Source organism: Lutra lutra, chromosome 13 (assembly GCF_902655055.1).
Source record: "Lutra lutra chromosome 13, mLutLut1.2, whole genome shotgun sequence".
Lineage (NCBI taxonomy): Eukaryota > Metazoa > Chordata > Mammalia > Carnivora > Mustelidae > Lutra > Lutra lutra.
The window spans coordinates 90,865,541-90,889,238 of NC_062290.1; the positions used below are offsets into that span (position 1 = coordinate 90,865,541).

General features: G+C 52.6%; 1 protein-coding gene across 12 annotated transcripts in view; it reads left to right on the top strand.

The window, feature by feature from the left end:
* PRRC2B (proline rich coiled-coil 2B) overlaps positions 1–23,698 on the top strand; it is an 89,354-nt gene that overhangs the window by 14,203 nt on the left and 51,453 nt on the right. For 10 of the 12 annotated variants that reach the window (XM_047700654.1, XM_047700643.1, XM_047700649.1 and 7 more), the window contains exons 2-5: positions 15,339–15,508; positions 16,319–16,496; positions 19,517–19,619; positions 22,327–22,399. In XM_047700654.1, the coding sequence (XP_047556610.1) occupies positions 15,394–15,508; positions 16,319–16,496; positions 19,517–19,619; positions 22,327–22,399 (469 nt within the window). In that variant the 5' untranslated portion in view covers positions 15,339–15,393. Of the gene's footprint in view, positions 1–15,338; positions 15,509–16,318; positions 16,497–19,516; positions 19,620–22,326; positions 22,400–23,698 lie in introns of those variants that run through there. The other 2 variants (XM_047700644.1, XM_047700652.1) reach the window with 2 other exon arrangements.

The following is a 23,698-nucleotide window of genomic DNA, read 5'->3' on the forward strand; positions in this document are numbered from 1 at the left end:
TCATGACCTGAGCCGAAGGCAAATGGAGCCACCCAGGTGTCCCCACATACTTTTTTCTTGGTGGTTTATCTGTTTTATTTCTTGGTTCAAAGAACTATTTTTTTAAAAAAGATTTTATTTATTTATTTGACAGAGAGAGATCACAAGTAGACAGAGAGGCAGACAGAGAGAGGAAGGGTAGCAGGCTCCCTGCTGAGCAGAGAGCCTGATGCGGGGCTCGATCTCAGGACCCTGAGATCATGACCTGAGCTGAAGGCAGCGGCTTAACCCACTGAGCCACCCAGGTGGCCCTCAAAGAACTATTTTTAATTCCATTTTATTCGAGTGTATTCATTAAATTACTTTTGGCTTGCTCCTCAATGATTGTTTCTGCATCCCTCAGCATTAAGTCATGTCTTTTTTTCTTCTTTAGGGAGAGTGGGGGCGGGGGCAGAGGGAGAGAGAGAATCCCAAGCAGGCTCCCCTGCCAGTGGGGAGTTCTACACGGGGCTTAATCCCACAACCCTGAGATCAGGACCTGAGCCTAAACCAAGTCAGATGCTTAACCCACTGAGCCATCCAGGCGCCTCCATCAGGTCTTTTTTCCATCTTCTAGAATTGGATGCTTAATTTTATTCTTTCCTGTTAGAAATTTAAGGTTTTTAGGTTACTAAATGTCTTCTGAGTACAAATTTGTCTATTTTAAAAGTTTTGATGTTTAGTGTTCTTTTCTCCATCTGTGCTTTTCTAGGTATTCTGCAGCGATGATTTTGAATTTCCTTTTGATTCAAAAAAATTTTTAAGAGAGTTTTAAGGTTTCCAACCGATGGGATTATTTTGTACTTCTGCTTTCATTATGTCTTGTTTTATTGCACTGTGGTCAGAGATTTTTTTGCTTTTCATATTTTGGGTTTCCTTGAAGTTTCATATGTAGTCACTTTTTCTAGGGTAAAGATTTTATTTTTAAGTTATCTCTACTCTAGTGCAGGGCTTGAACTCACAAGCCAGAGATCAAGAGTCACATGCTTTGCTGACTGAACAAGCTGGGTGCCCTAGGTCACTTTTTTTTTAAAAAGATTATTTATTTATTTGACAGAGAGATCACAAGTTGGCAGAGAGGCAGGCAGAGAGAGAGAGGGGTAAGCAGGCTCCCCACTGAGCAGAGAGCCCGAATTGGGGCTCGGTCCCAGGACACTGAGATCATGACTTGACCTGAAGGCAGAGGCTCAACCCACTGAGCCACCCAGGCACATCCCCCCATGATCACTTTTTGAACATGTTTGCTGATCTGCCTTAATTAGATCATCTGTTACCTTCTCTATTTTGAGTTGGCTGGATCTACCAAGGTATAGAAATTTTTTTCCCAGCGTTTTCTTCTTACAGTTACTTTTTTTTCATTTTGAGGTAACTTGGTGTGTAATAGGTTTGTGCCTGTTGGTGTTTTCATTACGGACTGCCCCCATCTCTGCTCTGCTTCTTTCCTGTGTGTGCTGCTTTCATTCAACATTGTATCTGCGAGTTTCGTCCATGTCCTTGTGTGTGAGTTTATTCATTCTCGTTGCTGTATAGTATTCCGTTGTGTGGATGTAGTATTGACTGGTTCTACTGGTGACATACTTTCAGCTTGCCTAAGTTTCCGTCCTGACCCCTTCCACATGATGCTGCTGGTGACGTTTGTACATATCTCCCGGGATGTGTAGATGTTCTCGTGCTGTTGGGTTCATACCTAGAACGGAAGGGTTGGGTTGCGGGGCAGCATATGGTCAGCTTCAGCAGACAGCTGGCAGTTTTCCAGTGATTGCGCCAATTGGCATGCCCACTGGCAGTGGGTGAGAGTTGTCCTTGCCCCACGTACTCACCCGCACTGGTGAGTGTGGCCTTGTAAAGATAGTAGTTCTCCCGAGTTTAAACTCTGGCTTCCATGTAATTCCAGTCAAGATCCCAGCAGGCTTTGCTTTTGTTATTTCATTTGGATATTGACAAACTGATTCTGAAATTTTATATGAACACACGAAGAGCCGAGAATAAGCCACGCTTTCTTGAGGAAGAACAGAGCTGCAAGTCCTGCCGTGGGAGACGTGCGGACTTCGTAGAAGCTGCGGCAGTGAGGGTAGCCCCGTGTTGTCAGCGGGATAGACAGTAGGCTGATAGGATGGAACAACGATTTTGAAATAAACTTCACAGAAGTAGTTGGTTTATGACACAGGTGTCACATGACAAAGGGAGAAGGTGGCCTTTTCCAAAAAGGCACTGGGACCATGAGTCTTAATGCCTCAGATCATATCCAGAATCATGTTTATGTGATTGTAGAGCCAACTGTGAAGGATGAGACAGTAAATCTTCTAAAAGAAAACATAGAATATCTTTATAATCTTGGATAAGGCAAATTCCTTAAGTGGGACACAGAAAGCACTACCAGAATAGGTAAATTGATAAATTGAACATTAAAACTTCTGTCTTCTCCTTTTAAGAAACGCTCCAGTAAAATGCTGCAAATGCTATTTTATAATTGCCCAACGATGTCTGATAATCTGTGAGTTTGTCCCCTGGAACCGTCTGTTCTGCTTTCATCAGGACGGGTGCTGACCTGCCTGTTGTGCAGCGGCCATCTTGGGCTTCCTTCGGTTGTCATTTCTGGGGCTTTGTCCCTCTGTTGGATCATTTGTTTCCTGGATCCCATGCATGTTTCAGTTGGGTAGTTGGAGCATCAGTAACCGTGGCTATCTTAAGTGGCCTTAAACAATGAGGACATGATTGCCTCAGATATGTGGAAGTCCACAGGGGGCAGGTTTCCAATTGGTTGGTCCAGTCTGCCATATTGTCATTAAGGACAAGGTGTCTTAGTTGTTTGGGTGGGTCACCGTGGAGTCTTGTTGAGCCGAGAGGCTGTAGAGGGAACAAGTTTCTCTTAGAGCGAGACTGGTCCTCCCCCCAGCTGGGTGTGGGGCAGCCCTCACTGTTGCTGGGGAAGGAGGAGGAGATCACTTCCTCCAGGAAGGAGGAAGGAACAATTAGCTGCTGTGACGTTGTTGTTGTGTCTGTGTTGTGCTGCTGTGTCTCTGTGTTGGATCGCTCTCTCGTTTGTCAGAGTATATTCCTCTGCAACTTTCTGAGGTGTATGTTTTGAGCCCTTGTGTGAGTCTGAAAGTGTCGTTTTCTATCCCCACACTTGACTTGGTCAGCTGAGTATTAGATTCTAGGTTGAAAATCATTTTCCAGGGAGGGGAATGATGTTGGTGAGAAGTACAGAAGTGCCTCGTCGTTGCTCTTAAGACTTCTTTGCCATTTTGGGGCGCCTGGGTGGCTCAGTGGGTTAAGCCGCTGCCTTCGGCTCAGGTCATGATCTCAGGGTCCTGGGATCGAGCCCTGCATCGGGCTCTCTGCTCAGCAGGGAGCCTGCTTCCTCCTCTCTCTCTGCCTGCCTCTCTGCCTGCTTGTGATCTCTCTCTCTGTCAAATAAATAAATAAAATCTTAAAAAAAAAAAAAAGACTTCTTTGCCATTTTGATTGTTCCTCCTGGGATTTTTGTTTTCCCTTGTGGGTGGGTGGGGCACTTTCATAAGCTTTGGGGTTCCTCTCTTAATCCCTGATGTACTTTGATCTTTTGGTATCTGTTATTCTGAGCACTACATGGGTACTTGCAATCTTGGCTACCCACCTGGGGGTTTTTCATTTTTTTTTTTTTTTTTTCATTTGATGAATTCTTGCCTTTTTCTCCAGGAAATCCTGTTTCCACACTCCTAGTTAAGTTTGGACCCCTGGGTTCATCCTTTAATTTGGGGTGGGAGAGGAAGACCAGCATTCATCTTCTTGCTACTTTTTCTGAGATTTCCTTAATTATATCTTTCATTTCTTCTGTTGAAATTAAAGTTTTAAAAAATGTAGAATAGGGGGCGCCTGGTGGCTCAGTGGGTTAATTAAGCCTCTGCCTTTGGCTCAGGTCATGATCTCAGGGTCCTGGGATCAGACTCTCTGCTCAGTGGGGAGCCTGCTCCCCCCTCCCCCCCTGCCTCTCTGCCTACTTGGGATCTCTCTGTCAAATAAATAAGTAAAATCTTTTTTAAAAATGTAGAATAGTTTGGCTTTACAGAAAAGTTTTAGTTTCTGTATACCATACGGCCAATTTCTCCATGTTACAAAGTTCTGATGTTAGTATGATACTTTGTCCCAACTAATTAACCAACCTGATACATTGTTATTCATTGAAGTCTGTACCTTATTCAGGTTTTGTTAGTTTTTTACCTTATGTTCTTTTTTCTGTTCCAAGAGCACGCATTTAATTGTCTTTACTCCTTGGTTTCCTCCAGACTGATAGTTACTTGATTTTCCTTGTTTCTGATGACCTGGACAGTTTTGAGGAGTACTGGCCCTGTATTTTCTAGCATGTCTCTCCGTTGAGATTTGTCTGATGATTGACGTAAGGTGGTGGGTTTTGGCTTATCATATGTTTAATACTTCTTAGGACTTTTTCTGATTGTTCCTTACAAAAAAAAAATTCTGTTTCTGTTGTGTGAGTGTAGTATCTTCTCTTAGTTTTCTGAGGATACTCATTTTATATTACTTCCTTTTTTTTTTTTTTAATCTTTGGTTCCTGGCATTGTCTGTTTCTTCCAGGTACTTTTGTTTGTTGTGTATTGGTTTGTGCCTTTTCACCGAGGCCTTTCAGATGTCTGTGGTCTCAGGCACACCCAGCTGACGGGCCTGAGTGGCTGGGTCAGTGGGGGCTCTTTCCTGTAGGGTGAGTGGGTGGGAGGGCCCCAGGTTTTTGTATCTGTTGGGTTTCAAGATACCACTCCTTGCTCTTTGCCAGGGGCGTGGAGAGAGGGACTGAACATGTTTACAATAAGTTTGTCCGCCACCCTGCAGTGAGGCTGACAGCAGAGGGGGCCCAGGTGCCCAGGGTTTGCCACTCAGGTTTTCTTCAAGCTTATTCTTTTGTTTGGTGGTGGTGGTATTGTTTTAAGTTCTTTTCCTCACCCCCACCTCCTTGGATCCTGGCTTTTCAAGTCTAGACTTAACCTTACTTAATTTATCCATAGGGGGAGGGGCTCTTTCATGAAGCCCGCCCACCTTTAAGTCCCCTCCTCCTCGTCCTCGGAGGTGCCTGCCACCTCTCAGGGCCTCTCGAGGTCTCCAGGGCCTGGCAGTCCTGTTTGTAGGATCCTTGGGTCTGCAAGATCCGTTTTCCCTCATTTCTCTTCCTTGTCAGCCAAAATTGACCCTGACCTTTGGGTGCCCTTTGTTGTTTATTTTCATTTTAGGGGATTTTTCAGAAGGATAAGCTATAAATGCCTGTAGTCTTTCTTAAAGTTTTTAACCAGAACCTCCCTGCATTCCAGATAGCATTTCTTGAATCAAATGGAATTGAATGAAGGGGTTGTGTGTGTGCAGGTAGAGACCCGGTCATGTTTACGCACGTGTGTTTCAGTAGTGGCGCGCGTGTGTTTGTGGCTTGCAGGGCTCTGCTGCGGCCGTGCAGGGGGAGGGGGCAATGGGCCGTGGTTGTCTTTTTGTTTCAGACATTGAGTGCCTCGTCTGTTTCTGTGGCCGCAGAGCAGTGCAAGGCCCAGAAGACGGGGCAGGTTGGGATGCCTGCTCGTGGGTCGCCACCTCCTTGCCCATACGGGCCGTAAACCCTGTGCTTCCCCCTCCAGGACTCTTGAGAAGGTTTGGAGCCCAAAGCCTCCGGGGCTGCAGAGGGAGGCTGGGTGCTAGGAGGAGGGTGGCAGGGGAGTCACCTTGTGCCGCAAGTACTCCGCCAGGCTGTGTTTGTATCACACCTTGTGACTGGCATTTGTCATCCTCCAGCAGCCTGCTCAAGCAGACTTTCTGTCCCACATGTGGAGACGCGCAAGCGGAGGTGGCTGAGGTGGCCCCTGGCCTCAGGTAGTTCCTTCTGTGTGTAGAGAGAGCCACTGTCTGCGAGAGCCCCTCAGTAATCTCTGGGGCAGCCTTGAGTGTGTGTGGCCCGCAGTGGCCACTCTTTGCAGGTGCTAGACCCAGTCTCTGTTCCTCCTCCCTCTGGTGTGTTTATAGCAGTGGATCTGCGAGGGCACCGGCTTGGGGGTGGGGTGGCGGGGGATGCTTTCCACGGAGCTCAGACCAACCCTTTCTGCTGCCTGACCTCCCTCTGCCAGCCCAGCTTCCAGCCTCTACAGCAACGTCATGCCTGCGGGAAGGCTTTGGGTATACACACGGTCACTGCCAGGACTCCTCTCGTGCCCTGCTTGGCCTGTCAGCAGTCCTCTAGAAGCTTTCCTTAAAATCGTTTTTATAATTTTCTTAAACCAGTAGCAAATTGGTTAAGAGTTTAGTTAACAGTGATTGATGACTCTCATTGCCGAACTCTTTTGAACTAGGAAACAAGGACAGGGGAGAGCAGGAGGCAGGTGGCCCTGCGTGCTGGCGCACGTGCTGGTGCAGGGAGACCCGCCAGTGTACCCGGAGCTGGTTCACCATGGTAATTGCTGTATGTTTTAAAGCTTCTATCAAGCATGTATTCCTTTTGTTCCTGAAGAACATGATGGATAAACAAAGGAGTGGGGCTAAGATTTCCCCCCTGCGTGGAGCAGTGTTGTCACACCAGTGTCCGATGGCACCGGATCCTCAGGCTGCTGCCCTGAACTGGGAGACCTTGAAGCTGGGGCAGTTTTGCCTCCTTTAAGATGTAGCCTCGGGGGGCGCCTGGGTGGCTCAGTGGGTTAAGCCGCTGCCTTCGGCTCAGGTCATGATCTCAGAGTCCTGGGATCGAGCCCCGCATCGGGCTCTCTGCTCAGCAGGGAGCCTGCTTCCTCCTCTCCCTCTGCCTGCCTCTCTGCCTACTTGTGATCTCTTTCTGTCAAATAAATAAATAATATCTTAAAAAAAAAAAAAAAAAGATGTAGCCTTGGTGGCGTCTTTATCTCAAGAGGATTTCCTCGGTGTGAAAGTGTGTCTCTGCCTCTTGGGAATTTATTACAGGGCCCACCACCAGATCCTAGACAGTTCTCTGGTTTCTCATGGTGGTTTTGGAGGCCTGCATTCTGCATCGGGGCTCTTCAGCTGTGATGCACCTGAGTGGGGACAGGTTCCTTGGTCACAGGAGCGGGGGAAGCACAGGTGGGAGCCCGGACGTGGGGAGGATGAAGGCTTCACCACTTGCACAGTCATCTGAAGGAGGAGTGTTGTGTGTGAGGCTGACGGAGGGGCTGGGCAGCCAAGACATGAGGTGTGTGGAGCCAGTGTGACAGCTGCCCTTGGCCGAGAACCTTCTAAGAGCAAACAAGCACCGGGTCGCATGTGTCGTGTTCCTTCTCTCATTTATTGCTGAGGTCAGACCTGGGAGGTGGGTAACACTATGTTCATCCTTATTTAATCCACGAGGAAACAGGCCTAAAGGCATAGCCAGTGTGGGGTGGGGTGAGATGCAAACCCTGTTTTGGAGAGATGAGACTGGTGGGGGTGGGGAGGAGACTGGGGGGCTGTTTGGGGCCAGTGTGTTGGGCTGGAGGTTTGGTCTTGTCCATGGCATGGTGAGATCCCGAGGAGGGTGTGATGGCAGGGGCTTCTGCTCTGGTTGGGCCCTGGTTGGGGTGGGGGGTGCAGGGGCCAGTCCGGGAGAGCTGTGTGTGGTCCAGGGAGTCAAGGGTGGGGCTTACAGACCCAAGTGTGCAGAAGACTGGGCTGGGGAAGTGCTTTGGTCTCTGCAGCACATGCCTTATTTCTTATTTTTAATTTCTGTTGCTTCCTGAACATGCTCTCGGGGGGGGGGGGGGGGTGTCTTTTCTGGTGGTAGCTAACAAACATGGGGACCAGAAACCCCATTTTCATCCCGAAGTTGTTCCCTCACCTTTATTTTCAAGCAGCTTGCTCTTAGAGAGGTTTGTGCTCTGTGTCCACAGACACCCCTCACGGCTCTGCAGAAACCTAGAGGCCGCATGTCTGCAGGCGAAAGGACTGGATTGTGCCACAGAGAGCCCAGCTTTTCAGACAGGCCGCTCCTCACAGCTGGGCAGGGCAGGGGGGCTCACAGCCAGGGGACACAGAAGTATGGGTCCCTGCTTTTCTGACTGCTGCCCTGTAGGGAGCCTCTGAAAGCTGGAGGTGTGCAGGATGTTTGGCCTGTGCTGTTGGTGGGGGAGGTGGTGGAGTTCCTCTGCCAAACCCAGCCAGGACTCCCCTCCGCCCACACTCCACGTCTGTCCCCAGCTCCTGCTCTGTCCTGATGCCTACGTGAAGCTCTTTCACTTGAACTTGCCTTCCTGTAACACGTTGTTTTCTTTTAGACTAGGGGTCAGAAAACTGCAGCCCTGCATCCACCTGCCTCCTGTTTTTGTAAATAAAGTTTTATTGGAACACAGCTCGGCCTTTTGTTTGTGTTGCCTGATTGCTCCTGTGCTGCAGTGGCAGACTGGCTCAGTTGAGTAGTTGACGTGGGGTCTGTGGGTCGTAAAGCCAGATACGCTGTCCTTTCACGGGAAACAGTCATGTTCTGGGGTTGGGGTCTCTGCTGACGACATGTCCTGGGCACACACATAATGGTCAGTGAGTGTCTGAGGATTTGAAGTAGGGGGTGTGGTGCCTCCCTTAAGTTAAGGTTCTTCTTTGCCAGATGATGGCATGTTGGTGAAGGGTGGGATTATTAATCTCGTATCTGGATTTTGTGGCGATGACTCTTTACGTGTGGCTGAGATGTAACAAGTATACTGAGCAATGAGCACGTCCTTTCTGGCCCCTCTGGTGGTTTTCTCAAGTGTTTATCCAGTCTGCTGTCAGTTTTCCATTCCTGTTGGATCATGTTTTTTGATATGTTTTGTGTCACGGTGGGATCCTTCCGTTCCTTCTATGTGGAGACATCGGAGAAGGCTGCCTTCGTCTCCCGCCCACCCCCAGGTCAGGTGCTGCTGCTTGGTCCTCACGGTGGTGGCACGCATGCTGGCCTCACAGTTCCAGCGGGTCCCGAGTCTTCACCCTCCCTGTGACTGTGCTCAGGGAGAGCAGGGCCGGAGCTGGAGCACACAGTAGGTCCTTCCTCAGTGTTGGTGACGTCTCCAGGTCCTGAGGGTTGAAGTCTGGTAGTTTTGTGACCTTGGACAATGTACTTCTCTGTCTGGACTGCATCTTAGTGTCTTCTGTGAAGCAGGCTGTCGGCCATAGTATCTTCCAGAATGAGGGCATGTGGGTGCCCAACAGGAGCCAGTGTGTGGCTGCAGTGGTTCCCTGGGGAGTGAGTGAGAGGCCTTTGGGATCACCTGGCAAGGTGGGCGGCTGGAGCGGGCTGATGCCTAGGCGGAGGGAGATTAATCCTGTCCCCCGGTGAGACGGAGTGCGGGAGGCTTTCCCTCTGGCAGGCAGCTGGCACTCGGGCTCAGTGACCTGTGTGACAGGTGGGGCTGCTGTCTGCAGAGGCGGGCTTGATATTAGGTCGCTTCTGTGGGCGGATCTTACGGGTGGTTCTTGTGCTAGGGGATCCTGGGCCTCTCAGAGCACTTCTTTAGATGACTTGCCAGAATGTGCAGACCTGAATTTGCTTTTAAATGTCCTTTTCTTCAGGGCACCTGGGTGGCCCTGTGGCATCTGCCATTGCGTCCCAGGGTCGGTCCTGGGATCAAGCCTCGCATCTGGCTCCCTGCTCAGCGGGAAGCCTGCTTCTCCTGCTCTCCCTGCTTGTGTTCTCACTCTTACTGTCTCTCTCTGTCAAATAAATAAAATCTTTTCTTTTTAAAAGATTTTATTTATCCATTTGACAGACAGAGATCACAAGTAGACAGAAAGGCAGGCAGAGAGAGGGGGGGAAACAGGCTCCCCGCGGAGCAGAGAGCCCAATGCAGGGCTCGTCGAACGCAGGACCCTGGGATCACGACCCGAGCCGAAGGCAGAGGCCCCAACCCACTGAGCCACCCAGGTGCCCCAAATAAATAAAATCTTTAAAAAAAAAAAAAAGTCCTTTTTCTCGTAACACAAAGCTATCTTCCTGTGGATTTGGGGCCTTTTTTTCCTTCCGCCTAATGGTGATATTTTTGTGCAGGGCAGCCCTTCTCAAAATGCCCCGGGGCCCCCTGGCATGCTTCCCTGGCGTGCCTCAGAGTGGCTGCCGTGGGAAAGAGCGGGGTTACCACAGAGCGGGTGGGGGGGCAGGCAGGACCCCTCCTGGCACGGCACCCTGGGCTCCTATCTGTTATATATGGAATACTGAGGATCCAAATTAGATTTTATTTGGGGGGAGAAATGAATTCTGTTACCTACCAAAGGGAGAGAGAGCCGTGGCGATGAGCCAGGCTCAGTCCACGCCTGTCTGCAGGGACCTGGTGTGCCTCAGCTGGTTCTTGTCCGCGGGTTGGGGCGTGAGTCAGGCTTGTGTGAACACGCCTCGGACCCGCTGAGAAGCACGTTCTCTGGTCTCGGCCGGCTTCGAGATTCACACCCAGGTATTTGCCTGTACTTTTCTGCCATCTGGTGAGACCAGTCAGGCTGTGTGTGTGTGTGTGTGTGTGTGTGTGTGTGTGTGTGTGTGTGTGTCTCGACGGGTAGAAACTCAGCAGATGCCTGTGAGCTGTTCACACTCCTACAGACTGGTGGTGCTCCTGGCCTGGTGTTTGTGAAGACCATGGGGCGAGCAGAGCGGCCCCACTGTCCTGGAGAGGCCTGCGGGCAAGGATACCCGGATGCTTGTATCTGTCTCCAGGGAAATCTGGCTGAAATGAAAGAAACACCGTATGCTCCAAGGCCAGGGTCTGTAACCTTATTTTGTAAAGGATCAGGCAGTAAATAGTTTACGCTTTGTGGGCCCTCCGGGGCTCTGCTACATGTCCTTCTTGGGCTGACAGTAACTTGGGGACTCCTGTTCTAAAGGAAAAGGGCCTGGAAGAACCTCCCTCTTTGCAGTCTTCCTGGAAAAGTGTGCGGCCCCTCCCCCACAGATGCTGTTTCCATAGCGACGGGGACTCTATCGCTTTGCGTGTTAGCCTCACAGCTTTAGGTAGGAATAGAGGACCCGGTGCGGGATGTGTGATAAGAGATGGCTACTTTGGCAGTAAATCATCTGTACATCCTGTGGCAGTGGGGGCTATTAACACTGGTGTGTTTGGTCTTTAGAACCATCTGGGACTTGGGAAATCTTGTCTTGGCCCCTGTAGACAGGGAAACTGAGAGCCAGGGAGGCCCACGATGTGTCAACAGGTGCAAAACTTGGTTAAAGAGTGGGAGGAGGAGGCGCTGCAAAAAATCGCCCGTACGGGTGTAATGCAGGCCATTTGTCGGGTGTAATGCAGGCCGTTTGTCCGGTGTGCGCCCTGCTCTGGCTTCCCCAGGGTGCGCTGGTTGCGGGGGGAGGGGGAAGCATTTCCCCCGCACATAGTAGGTGCTCAGATAGTATTTGCTGAATGCTTCCTTTTCTCGGGAGGGTTTCAAGCAACGGCCGTAGACCAACTAACAATCCTAGACGCAATTCTAAGTTCCCAGGAGAACGGATCCTGTTTGCCCTGCGTTTTTCTTCATTTTTTTCCCCAGGAGTGCCAGGACTAGGGGTGTGGTCAGGCTCTGGTCTCCTAGTGCTTTCTGGGGGTGTGGGTGGGACCGGTTCTTTCTCAGGAGGGTGTTGTCACCTGGAAGGCCCAGGAGCTGTCTGTGTCCACTGTAACCTCTGCCCACAGGACCAGGCGGCGCAGAATCAAGGAAAGGTCTGTTTGTATCCGTGAACTGGCAGAAGTTTGGAGCAACAGATTTTAAGAATACTTTCTAGCCCTATTTGTGGAAACAGGTATTTTCTGGTCAAGTCTCAGAATTAAAAGACATTTGATATGTAGAAGTTAAGCACATAAGGATTTCGTGTGGAAATACCAGCCCAGAATGGCTGGTAAATAATTTTTCCTTCCCTGGACTTAGTCAGTTTGGTTTTTAGTTTAGTAAAGAACTCTGTAGTTAGATGAATTTAAATTAACAGTGCTAAAGCTGTAGTTCTGCCAGGTATGGGGCCGGGAAGGGGACACCTTGGATTTTATTCAGAAATGTTTGTAGGGTCACTGGTCTGGTGAGAGCTGTGGTCAGGGGCAGCAGAGAGGTAGCTGCCATGTATCATTTTTCATCATTTTCTGGAATCGGTTTCTTATTAATTAGCTCTGTGACCATGGGTGGTCACATCATCTCTTCTGGCTGGACATGCTGCATCACGCCCCGCTCAGTGCTGGGCACACAGTGGTGCCTAATAAAAGCCTCTTATATGAATGAGTGTTTTTCTATTCTTGTAACCAATTATCATAACTCCAGTGGCTTAAAACAATGCCTCCGTAGGGGCGTCCGGGTGGCTCAGTGGGTTAAGTGTCTGCCTTTGGCTCAGGCCCTGCTCTCAGGGTCCTGGGATCCAGCCCCAGGTCGGACTCCCTGCTCAATGAGGAGCCTGCTTCTCCCTCTCCTTCTCCTACCCACCTCACCGCTCACACACACACTCTGTCAAATAAAATCCTAAAAAAACAAAAGTGCAAATGCGTCCTCCTACAGTTTTGGAGGTCAGAAGTCTGAAGTGAGTCTTTCTGGGCTACATACAGTCAAGGTGTGGGTGGGGCTGATTCCTTCTGGAGACTCGGTTCGGTGGGAGGGAGGGAGGGAATTCTTTCTTTGCTTTTCTCCAGCTCCGACAGGCTTCTGCAGCCCTTGCCGGGGCCCCTCCCATGCTCAAAGAGCTCTCCAGCCTCTGCTCCGAGGTGCCGCTGCTTTCTGACTCTGGCCCTCCTACGCTCCCTTCTAGGGACCTTGTGATCACTGTGGGCCTGCCCACATAATCCAGGATCATCTCCCTATCTTGCTAGCCTTCTGTTAATCACATCTCCAGAATCCCTTTTGCTGTGTAAGGGAAGGAAGTCACAGGTTCTGGGAATTCGGATATGAGCTTCTTGGTTATAGGGCCTGCCACAGAGTTTGTGAAAAGAGTACTAAGTAGAAAAGTCTGGAAGTGTCTAGACACAGTCCACAGGGTAATCTCATTTTGGGGGCCCTGCCCCCCTCCTGCTTGAGCTGTAGGACCTCTCCTGGGCCACCCAGTTACTGCCCACCTGGAGGCCTCGGAAGGTGCTTGCTCAAGACTTCCTTTTAGACCCAGGGCGAGCAAACCACATAGGATGTCGCGGATTCTTTGTTTTTTAAAACAAATGTGAAAAGTGATTTTTTTAAAAAAGCTTTTATTTGACAGAGATCACAAGTAGGCAGAGAGGCAGGCAGAGGGGGGGGGGAAGCAGGCCCCCCGCTGAGCAGGACCCTGGGATCATGACCTGAGCCTAAAGCAGAGGCTTTAACCCACTGAGCCACCCAGGCACCCCTGAAAAGTGATTTTAAAAAATCATTCTTAGTTTGAGGGCTTATACAAAACAGCTAGGATGGTGACCAGTGTTTGCCAGCCCCTCTTCTAGACTATAAGCTCTGTGAGGCAGGGGCCCCATGTCCCCATCACCATGGTGACAATCTCAAGGGCTTCTGCTAATAGAGGGGAGGAAGTGGTGGGAGGGTGTGTGTCTGTGTGTGTTTCACGTTCCTATCCTTCCTATCCGAATGATCTTTTGATTTGATAGAAGTGCCTGAAAGTTAGATCTCATGCAATCCTAATGGAGAATTTCAGGTTGATTTACATTTGAGATCCTGTTAAATACCAGTTATTCTGACGAAAATCAAATCCAGTTCCTGCCCTGAGGGGCTTACCGCCCAGCTGAGGGAAGAATGCTGTTGTTAGTTATGACTGTTGGGCGGGGAGCAGAAACTCACTGGAGCCAGCTCCGGGGAGGGAGATTTAAAGATAAAGGGATGTGTTATGGAACCCCGCGGCCCCAGAATCAGGATTTGGACACTTTGGGCGAGTTTCCGTGCCTGGTCATTCTTTGCTCCTGGCCCGTGAGGCAGACACACTCGGGGAGGCTCTGACACGTATGCTTGGGAGCTCTGAGCACTTTGGAGCATTTGTGGTTTCTGTCTTCATTGAGGCTGACTCTCCTACAGATTTCATTCATTTTCAAGATTTATCAAATGAATGAAAGGCTGGATGTACCCAGTTTTGTGTAAGAACCAGCTTGGTTCATCTTCAGCCTGGCGCCAGGCTCCGTGAGCCTGGAGGTAGGTGATGCCACTATCTCCTGTTACATTTTTTTTGGCCCCAGTTTGTAACTGATCTTTGCTCCCCGTGCTTTATATAAAAGTCTTGCATCATAATATATAGGATTTTATCGTCCTCCTGGTTTGGCGGAATGCTTTGCCAGCACACTGAAGGTGTTCCTTCTGGCCTGTATGGTTTCAGAATAGGGTGAGACAGCAAACCATACTGCGGCCGCCGCCACCAGGCGTCCTTCGTCGTCAGCGAACTGTTCGCTCTCACCTCTGACACACGCATTAGCAATGCGTCTGAGTGACTCCTTTAGCTTCCTTCCGCATGAATTCTAGAGGGAAGTAGTGATCGCTCTTACAAGTTTATTTTTCGTGATCCAGTTTTAGAAACTATAGCCAAGAACCTCTTGGGTATAGGATAGAAGACATGGAAGCTCCTGGTGCCCAGGTGAGTCGCCTACCATGGGGGCGCTCACTCACCCTTGGCAGGCACACGCTCAGTGTCTGAATGAATGAGTAACATGCTAATAGACTTACAATAGCCCGTAGGAAATGAGAAAGTGGCAGAGGGAAGGAGCTGCTTTCTTGGTTGTCTTGTCAAAGTTTTCCAAGTGGAGGGGGCAGCGGAACCCAAACAGCGCACCCTCCCCCGCGCAGTCTCTCCTGGGGGTGCGTCTGTGTCTGCACCCGCGTGCGCCCCAGGAAGCCCTGCTTCTTCTGTTGCTTGAGCCCGTGCTTTTTCTCTGGCTGCAGATTCTTTGGTTTGAGAAATGCACACACCTGGCTGGTCCTGCGGACCATCCTGATTTGCATTGCTTCCCTTTGATTTGGTTTTGCTCATCCTTGAAATGAACGGCCTTCATAAGCAGGTTGTGTACGTCCCCTGCTCTGCCCAAGTTCTGGTGTTAACGTGGGTGTGCTGCAGTGATGAGTATTTCTTTTCCGTCTTGAAGAGCTGTCCTTGACTTGGCACGAGGACTCAGTGTGGAAAGGTTTACATTTCAGTGTCGCTGATGAGCGGTAGACTCTGGCCAATTCAGACAGAATAGGACTTCTTAACGTTGGGGGTAGGGGAGGGACCTCCAACAAAATATTCTTTAAGTGTGAGCAGAACGGCCTGTGTGTGGTAAGGGTGATTCTCTGGGGACAGATCCAAAGCTTTCTTCAGGTCTTCAAGGAGATCCGTGATCCCTGAAGAATTCAGTCCATTGCCTTGGGTGTTCTGGTGGATTAACGCTCTTTTTTTTTTTTTTCCTTTCTTTTCTTTCTTTCTTTCTTTTTTTTAAAACATTTCAAAGGCAGATCGGGAGTGGTGCCGAGAAAAATTTCCTTACTAGATGACATTTCATCGCAATGTCCGATCGTTTGGGGCAAATAACCAAGGGCAAGGATGGGAAAAGCAAGTATTCGACTCTCAGCCTGTTTGATAAGTATAAAGGAAAATCAATAGACGCGGTCAGATCCTCAGGTAAGAACCGGGGTGAGGCCAGTTCTCTACGCTTTTCCTTACATGAGAAACCCCGGTTAGAATGGTCTAGACCCAGAGTTCCCCGGTCACACTGCCTTCTGGGCATGGAGTGGTCACCTGGCAGATCTGGAGACGCAGAACCCCACTCTCCCCTCCCCCCGTTCCCCTGCTCCTGTTTGGTGTCTGATTTTGGTGCCAGTTCCTGAGGCAGAGAGGGCCGCTGCGGACAGGATATCCTGACTCTGCCTCCATGGATTCTGTCCTCCTGTGTCTTCTCCTGGAAGCTGGGGACAGGTTCTCCTCCGTGGGCAGACTGGAACTTCACTTGCATTAGTTACCTTGTTTTAGGCTTCGTGGTTCTGACATTCTGGAGCGTGGGGGGAAGGTCCTGTTGACACTGTCCACACCCTGGGAGGATTTGGGGACTGACGAGGGCCCTGGCCCGTGGCTAGGCGGAGGCTGCCCCTTCTGTCCTGCTGTGAGGCGCCTCAGCTGCGCAAGGTGGTTACCGTGTGGGGGGGAGGCTTCTGGGCCTGGCTCCCTGCCCGTGGCGTAAACTCCCTGTGCCTGCTCCCGCTCTAGTAAAATGGAAGCCTCGGGGCAGATGTCAGCCTCTCCGTGGCTCTGAGGACTCGGCCACGGCCTTGTGAGCGGCTGAGCAGCTCCCTGACCATTTCGTCTGCTTGCACGCAGGCTGCCCCTCGTGTCTGTCCGGCTGTCTTTGTCACCATCGCTTAGAGCGTGAAAGACCAGTGGCCTCCTGGCCTCTTTCTTCTGAAACTCGCCTGTCTCCACCCCTCTGTTCCTCAGTTATTCCTAGACATGGCTTACAGAGTCTCGGGAAAGTGGCCACAGCCCGGCGCATGCCACCACCTGCAAACCTGCCAAGCTTGAAGTCTGAAAACAGAGGAAACGACCCCAACATCGTGATAGTTCCCAAGGACGGGACGGGATGGGCAAACAGGCAGGATCAGCAAGACCCAAAGAGGTGAGAGCGGAGGGGCAGGTGGGGCCGGTGTAGCCAGAGCCTCATGGAGCGCCGCGGCCCCCTTTGCTTCTGCAGAGGGCAGCGGCCGAGCTAGAGAGCCGGGGACATCCCAGAGGAAGCTTCCTTCGCCCCGACCCCTGCTGCTTGGTTGTTTCGTGGTCTTTGCCTTCGTTTTCCCGGCTTCGGGAGCTGCAGCAGGGCTTCTGTGGGCTGCCTCGTCCCTGGTGACCAGTGTCCCCCGTGCCTTATTAGGAAGGGCCTTATCACCCCAGAGGAGCTTATGCAATGCCTCGGTGCTGGTTCCTGAGCCAGTGTGGGCCGCTGCGGCCCGGGCAGGTGCTCGAGGGTACTCCGCCCTGGTGGTCATCCCTTTGCGCCGGTTCTGGGGTGAGGAGGAGGCCGTCTTCCCAGCTTCGGGGATAGCAGTTCTCCGTAAACACTGCTGCAGTTAGTTGCTCCAAACAGACCCAGTTAGGAAGGAGAACAATCCAGAATCCTCCTTATTCAGGGTTGGTATGCAGCCTCCCTGTAAGCTCGCACTGCCAGCGCAGCACTTACGGGAGCCGTCGGCGGCCCCGGGTCTGGCGCCGAAATCATTAGAGCCACAGCAACTGTAGGGGCTGCTGTTGGGCAAGAGACGGGGTGTGGGGGGGCGGGGGTGTTCCAGCTCGGCCCCGGGCACATGACCTGGGCCCTTCCCTCCCGCTTTCCACTCTGGGTCTCTGCGGCTGGGCGCCAGCGAGCCAGAACAGTGTGCAGGGGAGGGGATTTGGGATTTGTACTGGGAGGGGACCAGGGAGGGACAGGACCTTGCTAAGGCCGGCCAGCAGGACCTGCTGCTAGGGTTTGCCTGCCGGGGAGTGAGAATAGCACAGTCTGATCTCCTGTGTCTTCCTGCCCTCCGATCTCCTCTTGTGCTCTGGCTGCCAGTGCTCGGGATCCAGAGAGTAAAAGTGACCTAGAGTGCAGCCTGCCAACCCGTGTCCTTTTCTCTCATTGGAAATGGCCATGGTGGCTTTTTTTTTTTTTTTTTAGAGAGAGGGAGCGTGTGTGTGAGCACAGGGGTGGGAGGAGGGGGAGGAGGAGAGGCAGAGGCAGAGAGAGACTCTTAAGCAGGCTCCAGGCTTAGTGTGGAGCCGGATGCGAGGCTCGATCTCACAACCCTGAGATCATGACCCGAGCCGAAACCAAGAGTCAGGTACTTAACCGGCTGAGCCCCGCAGGCGCCCTGGCTGTGGCGGCTTCTGTAAAACTTCCTCTACTTACTTCAGACAATATGTAGAGAGTAAGCACACAGTTCAGTCGGGTGAGCATGAAGGAACAGTAGAAATAGGGTCTGAAAAGCTGTTTTTACATTTTTCCAATAGTTTTTTTAGGGTCCGTACAGGTTGATGGTGAGTCCTGGCTTTGAGGATCAGCGGGCCACTTCCTCCGCGCTCTCTGGAGCCCGGATAGTGATCTGCTTGGTGGGCTCCGGTGTCCTGGGAGATACGGGGACATCCGGGCGGTTGTAGGACATGGAGGGGCTGATGCAGGTCAGACAGCCGGCACGGAGAGTGTGGGGGTGGGGGTCCGCCGCTGCCATCGTCTTGTTCAGACGGTTGACGCCACAGACTCTGCACTGACGCGGATATGGCACATTTCAGCCCAAGAGTTGACATGCCTCCACCCCAGTTCCAGAGAGTGAGGACAGGGCCCCACTCCCTGCTTATGTGGCTCCTGCCGTCGTTGGCACAGAAAGGGCCAGGGGACCTGAATGAGGCCGGTCTTGCAGAAGCACATCAGCCAGGGGGAAGGTAGAGACGAGGCAGTGGACCCCAGGCGCTGGTCCTCTGCTCCCCTGGGCCATGTCCTCCCTCGGGGTCGCAGGGAGGGGACAGGCTAAGGGCCACCACCACTGGGACTCTGTGCTTAGGCACAAAAGCGATGCTATGCAGAAGCTTCTGTTGTAGGTAGAAGGTGACTTGAGAGGAGATTGGTGGCCTTAACTTTGTGGTGATGCTGCCCACGGGGCTCCTTGGGTCAGGTTGGCCCCCACAGCGTATACATGTGTAGCGTTTGGCCTCAGCTTACTGGTGAGCCTCCGGCATCGGGGGAGACTGGGTGAACGGACGGCGGCCCTCCTTGGGTCTCATGGAGCAGAACAAGTGACCAGAAGGCTCTGGGTGAGCAGACGTCATCCTCACAGCCCCTGGTTGCTTGTGGAGTGTGTATCAGCCGACACAGTCGTCTTTGCAGGGCACTCAGGCCATAGCTTGTAAACTTCAAAATCCCTTTTAACCCAGCAGTTCCACGTCTAAGAACTTAGACTACTGAATGACACAGAAGTATGTGAAAGATTTGTATTAAGCAGTTCTCACTGAAGTTTTGCCAATAATGGGGGAAAAATTGGGGATGGGGCCTATCCAGTTGTACTGTATCTCTAAAACCAAGAGTAGAGCCGTGTGCCTTCCCAGAGCACATTAGATACGTTAAGTAAAAACAAGTTACGAATTGTATGTGTGGTGTCATCCCACTCATGTTAAAAAAATACTATGCTAATATATATAGCAGAATCTGCTCGGTGTTTCACTCTGGAGGATGAGATCGTGACAAATTCTGTGTTAGATATATTTATACATTTATTTTTACTCTGGGCACATATTTCTTTTATAAGCCAATGAGCAAAATCACATCTCTCAAAGGCATCAGCCCCCTGCATTGCCGTGAGCGCTTGGTCAGGAGTCTGGGCCTTGGAGCCCCTTCCTTGTGTGACTCAGTTTCCCTGTTGGTGGCTCCTCCAGCCCTTGCTTATGGTGAGCTACCATAAGCTGCAGGGGCAGCTCTGCCTGGAGGCCGAGGACCGTCCTGCCCAGCAGACGGCCGTGGCTAGACCTTGGAGGGGGCCCAGCTTCTCGTGGGCTCTGCAGTGGGAGAGTCTGCCGGGGAGAGCTGATGTGCTGCTGCCCAGGCTCTGGGAGGCTCGGAGGGGCTTGTGCGCGCCCGTACCTGTCTGACCGCTGTGTCCCCACCTTGTCCAGTTCCAGTGCGACGGGCTCTCCGCCGCCGGAGTCGCTGCCGCAGCCGGGTTTGCAGAGGCCTGTCTCCAGCTTACAGAAGCCGACACAGTCGAGCAGCCAGGAGGTAGGTGCCGCGTGACCTGCTCGTTCTGGAGGCGAGCCTGGCAGGAGGCCGTGGGAAAGGCGCACGGACATTGTCACGGGTCCCCTGAGGTGACTTGAGTCTGTAGCTTTTGGAGAGAGGCCCCAGATCCAAAACAGAGTACAGACACCTAACTTGCTTTCTGGTGTCTTACCTTGAGGGGAGGTCGCTGGGGTGAGCTCCAGGCCAGATCAGGGGCCCCTGGTCATGCTCCATGGGGACCAGTTAGGTCACAGGAAGGTTTGGGGGTCAGTTGAGAAACAAAATTAAGCAAGCTCCTTTACTGTCAGACCTCTCGTCAGCGTCTTTTGTGTGCTCGTGTGTGCTGTGACTCTGCAAAGACAGTGGGTGGCACTCCCTGATCCCATCTGTCCTAGGAAACCTGTCTAACTTAACGTCTTTAGAGACAGGTGCGTGTAGGAACACACTTCGGGGGACTCTGGTGTGTGACCCTTTGCTTGTTGGTGCATTTCAAGTCTTCTGGGGACGCCTGGCTGGCTTAGTCGGTGGCACATGTGACTCTTGATCTTGGGGTTTGAAGTCACGTAGAGATTACTTAAAAAAGAAAATCTTAAAAATAAATAAAGAGTGTTTTCCTTTTTTTTTTTAAAGATTTTATTTATTTATTTGTCATAGAGAGAGAAGCGAGAGTGAGCACAGGCAGACAGAGCGGCAGGCAGAGGCAGAGGGAGAAGCAGGCTCCCTGCCAAGCAAGGAGCCCGATGTGGGACTCGATCCCAGGACGCCGGGATCATGACCTGAGCCGAAGGCAGCTGCTTAACCAACTGAGCCACCCAGGCGTCCCAAGAGTGTTTTCCTAAACAGAAAACCAGGATTTAATCAGGCAAGGGCTCATAATGTACTCAGGCCATTGGAGTCTGTGGATCTCCTGGGTCAGTAGGCCGATACACTTGGCTGTCGGCTAGAGACCCAGATGAGACGCCTGCAGATCTTTTAGACCACAAGACGTGTAGACAGACACCTAACATTGCGCAGCTGTCTGGAAAACGACCTGCACTGCTGTGTTTTCATTTAGTACTGCTCCCTGGGCAACAGAAGGCCTGAGATGCCATCCCCAACCACTGGGGAGAGTGTATGGCCTCGCCAGAAAGGCACCCTCCCCCACCTGACACCGAGCTGTGCTTTCGATATTAAAGGAAAAGGTGAGAGAAGTCCACATTCATGCGAAGCTCCCCTGTTCACTGGCCTGAATCCATGAGTGCCTGGCGCCCAGACAGAGTCCAGAGTTGCGCTCGGCTCTGTCTCCTGGACTGGGAAGCTAAGAGACTAGGGCAGCCTTGGTTCGCCACCCTTGCTGTCTGCCAGACTTGCCTTGGGAGCTGCTAGAAGTGGATCTGTGCCTGTCCCCCAGGACTGCAGAGTCTCGGCTGGGCCTGGTGTGGGCCTGGTATCTGCTGAGAAGAGCTGCTGACCATGGTGACCAGCGTGCTGGTCACTCTGCCCCGGGCTCAGCTCTTCCCACGGGATGGCGGTGAAAAGAGAGTCCCGGTATTTCCAGCAGCTGAAGCCTCGCCCCAAGAGACATGACGGCACTTGTTAGAGCATGCCAGGAGCTCTGACGGCAGCATTAGTGCCGCTTCTCGGTCCTGGAGCCATTCTCTTCCCGCTCGGTGCCTTTGGTGGGCAAAGGCAGGGGCACCATGGTGTGGGCTCAGACACCACGTGGGAGGCTGTGGGATGCCAGACTGCCCCGTCCCAGCAGTCCTGCCTTGTTTTGTCACTGGTACATGCCTTCCGTGGTCTGTGCGCAGGGGCCTGTGGCCATCCCAGGGCACCCGGCCACTCCTGATACCTGAATGGATCGTGAGACCTAGTCAGCTCTGCACGGAAAGTGAGAGAGACTGTGGTGGTGCTGGGGGCAGGGCGGGGCAGAAGGGATCGATACTGAATATGAGGTCAGACCCTGCAAGTGCTGAGATGTTCTGCTGCGGCAGCTTTGTTTTGTGCATTTTTACCTTCTGTTGGGGGTAAGGGAGGCTGCTAGGTTGAATGCTCTCTGGGAAAGGCAGGTGGGCTCAGTGGCTGGGGACTCAGCTGGGCTTGGGACACAGGCTGAGTGGGGACAGGTCCTGGTCCTGCCCTCCTCACTGGGACTAGTGACTGGTTTCTGAGCCTCAGCTAGGAGAGGACTAGAACCTTCCCAAGGTATGGGCAGGTTTGCTCAGTGAGGTGTGCCTCGCATAACGCCTCACCTGCCGGGAGCTTTCAGCACGGCTGCCTGTGAGCCCAGCGAGTCCAGATCAGCAGACAAAGGCCTCCCTGGAGTTGTTGTGCCTCGTAAGATGACAGTAATTACAGAAGGTGGTGTAGTGGCCCCTCCGGACAAAGATGAGGCTCTGGGCTCTTGCTGGCCATGGTATATGGGTTTTGAGACACGTGCTGGAATTGGGGTCTGATCATTAACCTCTGGAGCCAGGCACAGGAGCGCTGTGTGGGCATGAGAGGTGACCTGACAGAATGTTCTGGAGTGCAGTCTGAAGGGTACATGGGCTTGAGTCCTGGCTCTGCTGCAGGGCCAGGACGTGAGCTGGCCATCCCCTCTGTCCTGCTCCTCACCTGTGCTGTGGGCCTGGCAGCTCCTGACCCTCGGGCGGCCGCACAGGTGGGAAGCCGGGTGGAAAGCAGGCCAGTGGCACTGGCTTTACTCTCATTTCCTTCCTCCTTTCAGAACACAAATTCAGTGCCAGGTGGACCAAAGTCATGGGCACAGCTGAATGGAAAGCCAGCAGGACACGAAGGTGGTAAGTGTAGGCGGTGGTGTCGGGCTGGGTGTGTGGGAGGGACGGGTGCCTTATCTGGACTGTTCCCTTGGGTCTTGGCAGCGCGTGGCCTCGGGCTCTGTGGGTCCTTTGTGAGTGAGCTTCTGGTCCGCGCAGCCTTTCCCTCTGCCCCAGGGGTGGGAGCGTAATTCTGCCAAGCTTGTCAGCTCTGGTTTCCGGAGTGTTGTGAGTCAGGGCATCCCTCCTGAGGTACGTGGGGAGGCTGGACGCTGGCCTGCCACGCTCTGGCCTGGCAGAGCCACTGGTGGAACCGAGAGCTGCTCGGCAGTGCGGCTGACAGGCGTCTGCTGCCTCTTGCCCGGGCCTGCGGGGAGGCAGTGTGACGTGTGGGGCGTGAGCTGTGGGCCTGGGCCCTGGGAATCGGGCGGCTTGCGTTTTGGATGGTGACACCACACTTGCTACCGTTCTCGGCCTGTCCGACCCGGGAAGCACTTGGGCCAGCAGAGCCGCAGCCGAAGCGGCCCCACAGAGGGAGACGGCGGGGAGGAGGAGCTCGGCTCCTGGTGACTGCAGAGGGGACAGCAGGACTCCTCCCCACCACCGGTGACCGGAGCCCTCAGAGAATGCAGGCCCTGGCTCCGTGGGTACTTTTGAGAGAAGCCAAAAATCCAGATTTTTCCGCATGAGCCTTCCTAACTTGTCCCTGTTAGGTTGACTGTTGCCGGCACACCGCACCCATCCAGCTGCGTGATGCCTCCGCGCTGCAGGGAGGGGCTGCCGGGGGGCCTGGGTGGCCGTGAGCGCTCTTCCTCCCATGAGAACACGGGCTGCCCCGTGCACCCTCTGCCCCCGGTCCTGTCGGCACCCTGGGCCTCCCGCGTGCCCGACAGCCGGGGCTTGGCCAGCTGCCTTCTGTAGCTCGTGTAGAAGTGCAGCTGACGCCCGCCTGCCACGAGCCCTTCCCTGCTTACTGGCGCACATATGCCCCTTCTGGGAGGGAATCGCCGGTGCTTGGAGGCTCTGTCCTCAGTCTCCGGTGCAGAGTGACACATCAGTCAGCAGCGTGCCGTGTGCTGTCAAGTTCCAGCTCCTCCAGAGGAGCTCGGGGCTGGAGAGCTCGGCCTGCGTGGGTCCCATCTGCAAGGGCGTTTTAAGGATTCCAGTCTCTGATGAGGTAGAGGGGGCCGATGAGTGGGGGACGGCAGGGGGAGGGCAGCAGCAAGTATCTCAGTCCCTACAATTAGGTCTTTAAAGAGGCTTTATAAAGGGCACTTGCTAGATTGTCTTCACAGTAGTCTTTATCTGTAAGGCTTGAAATTA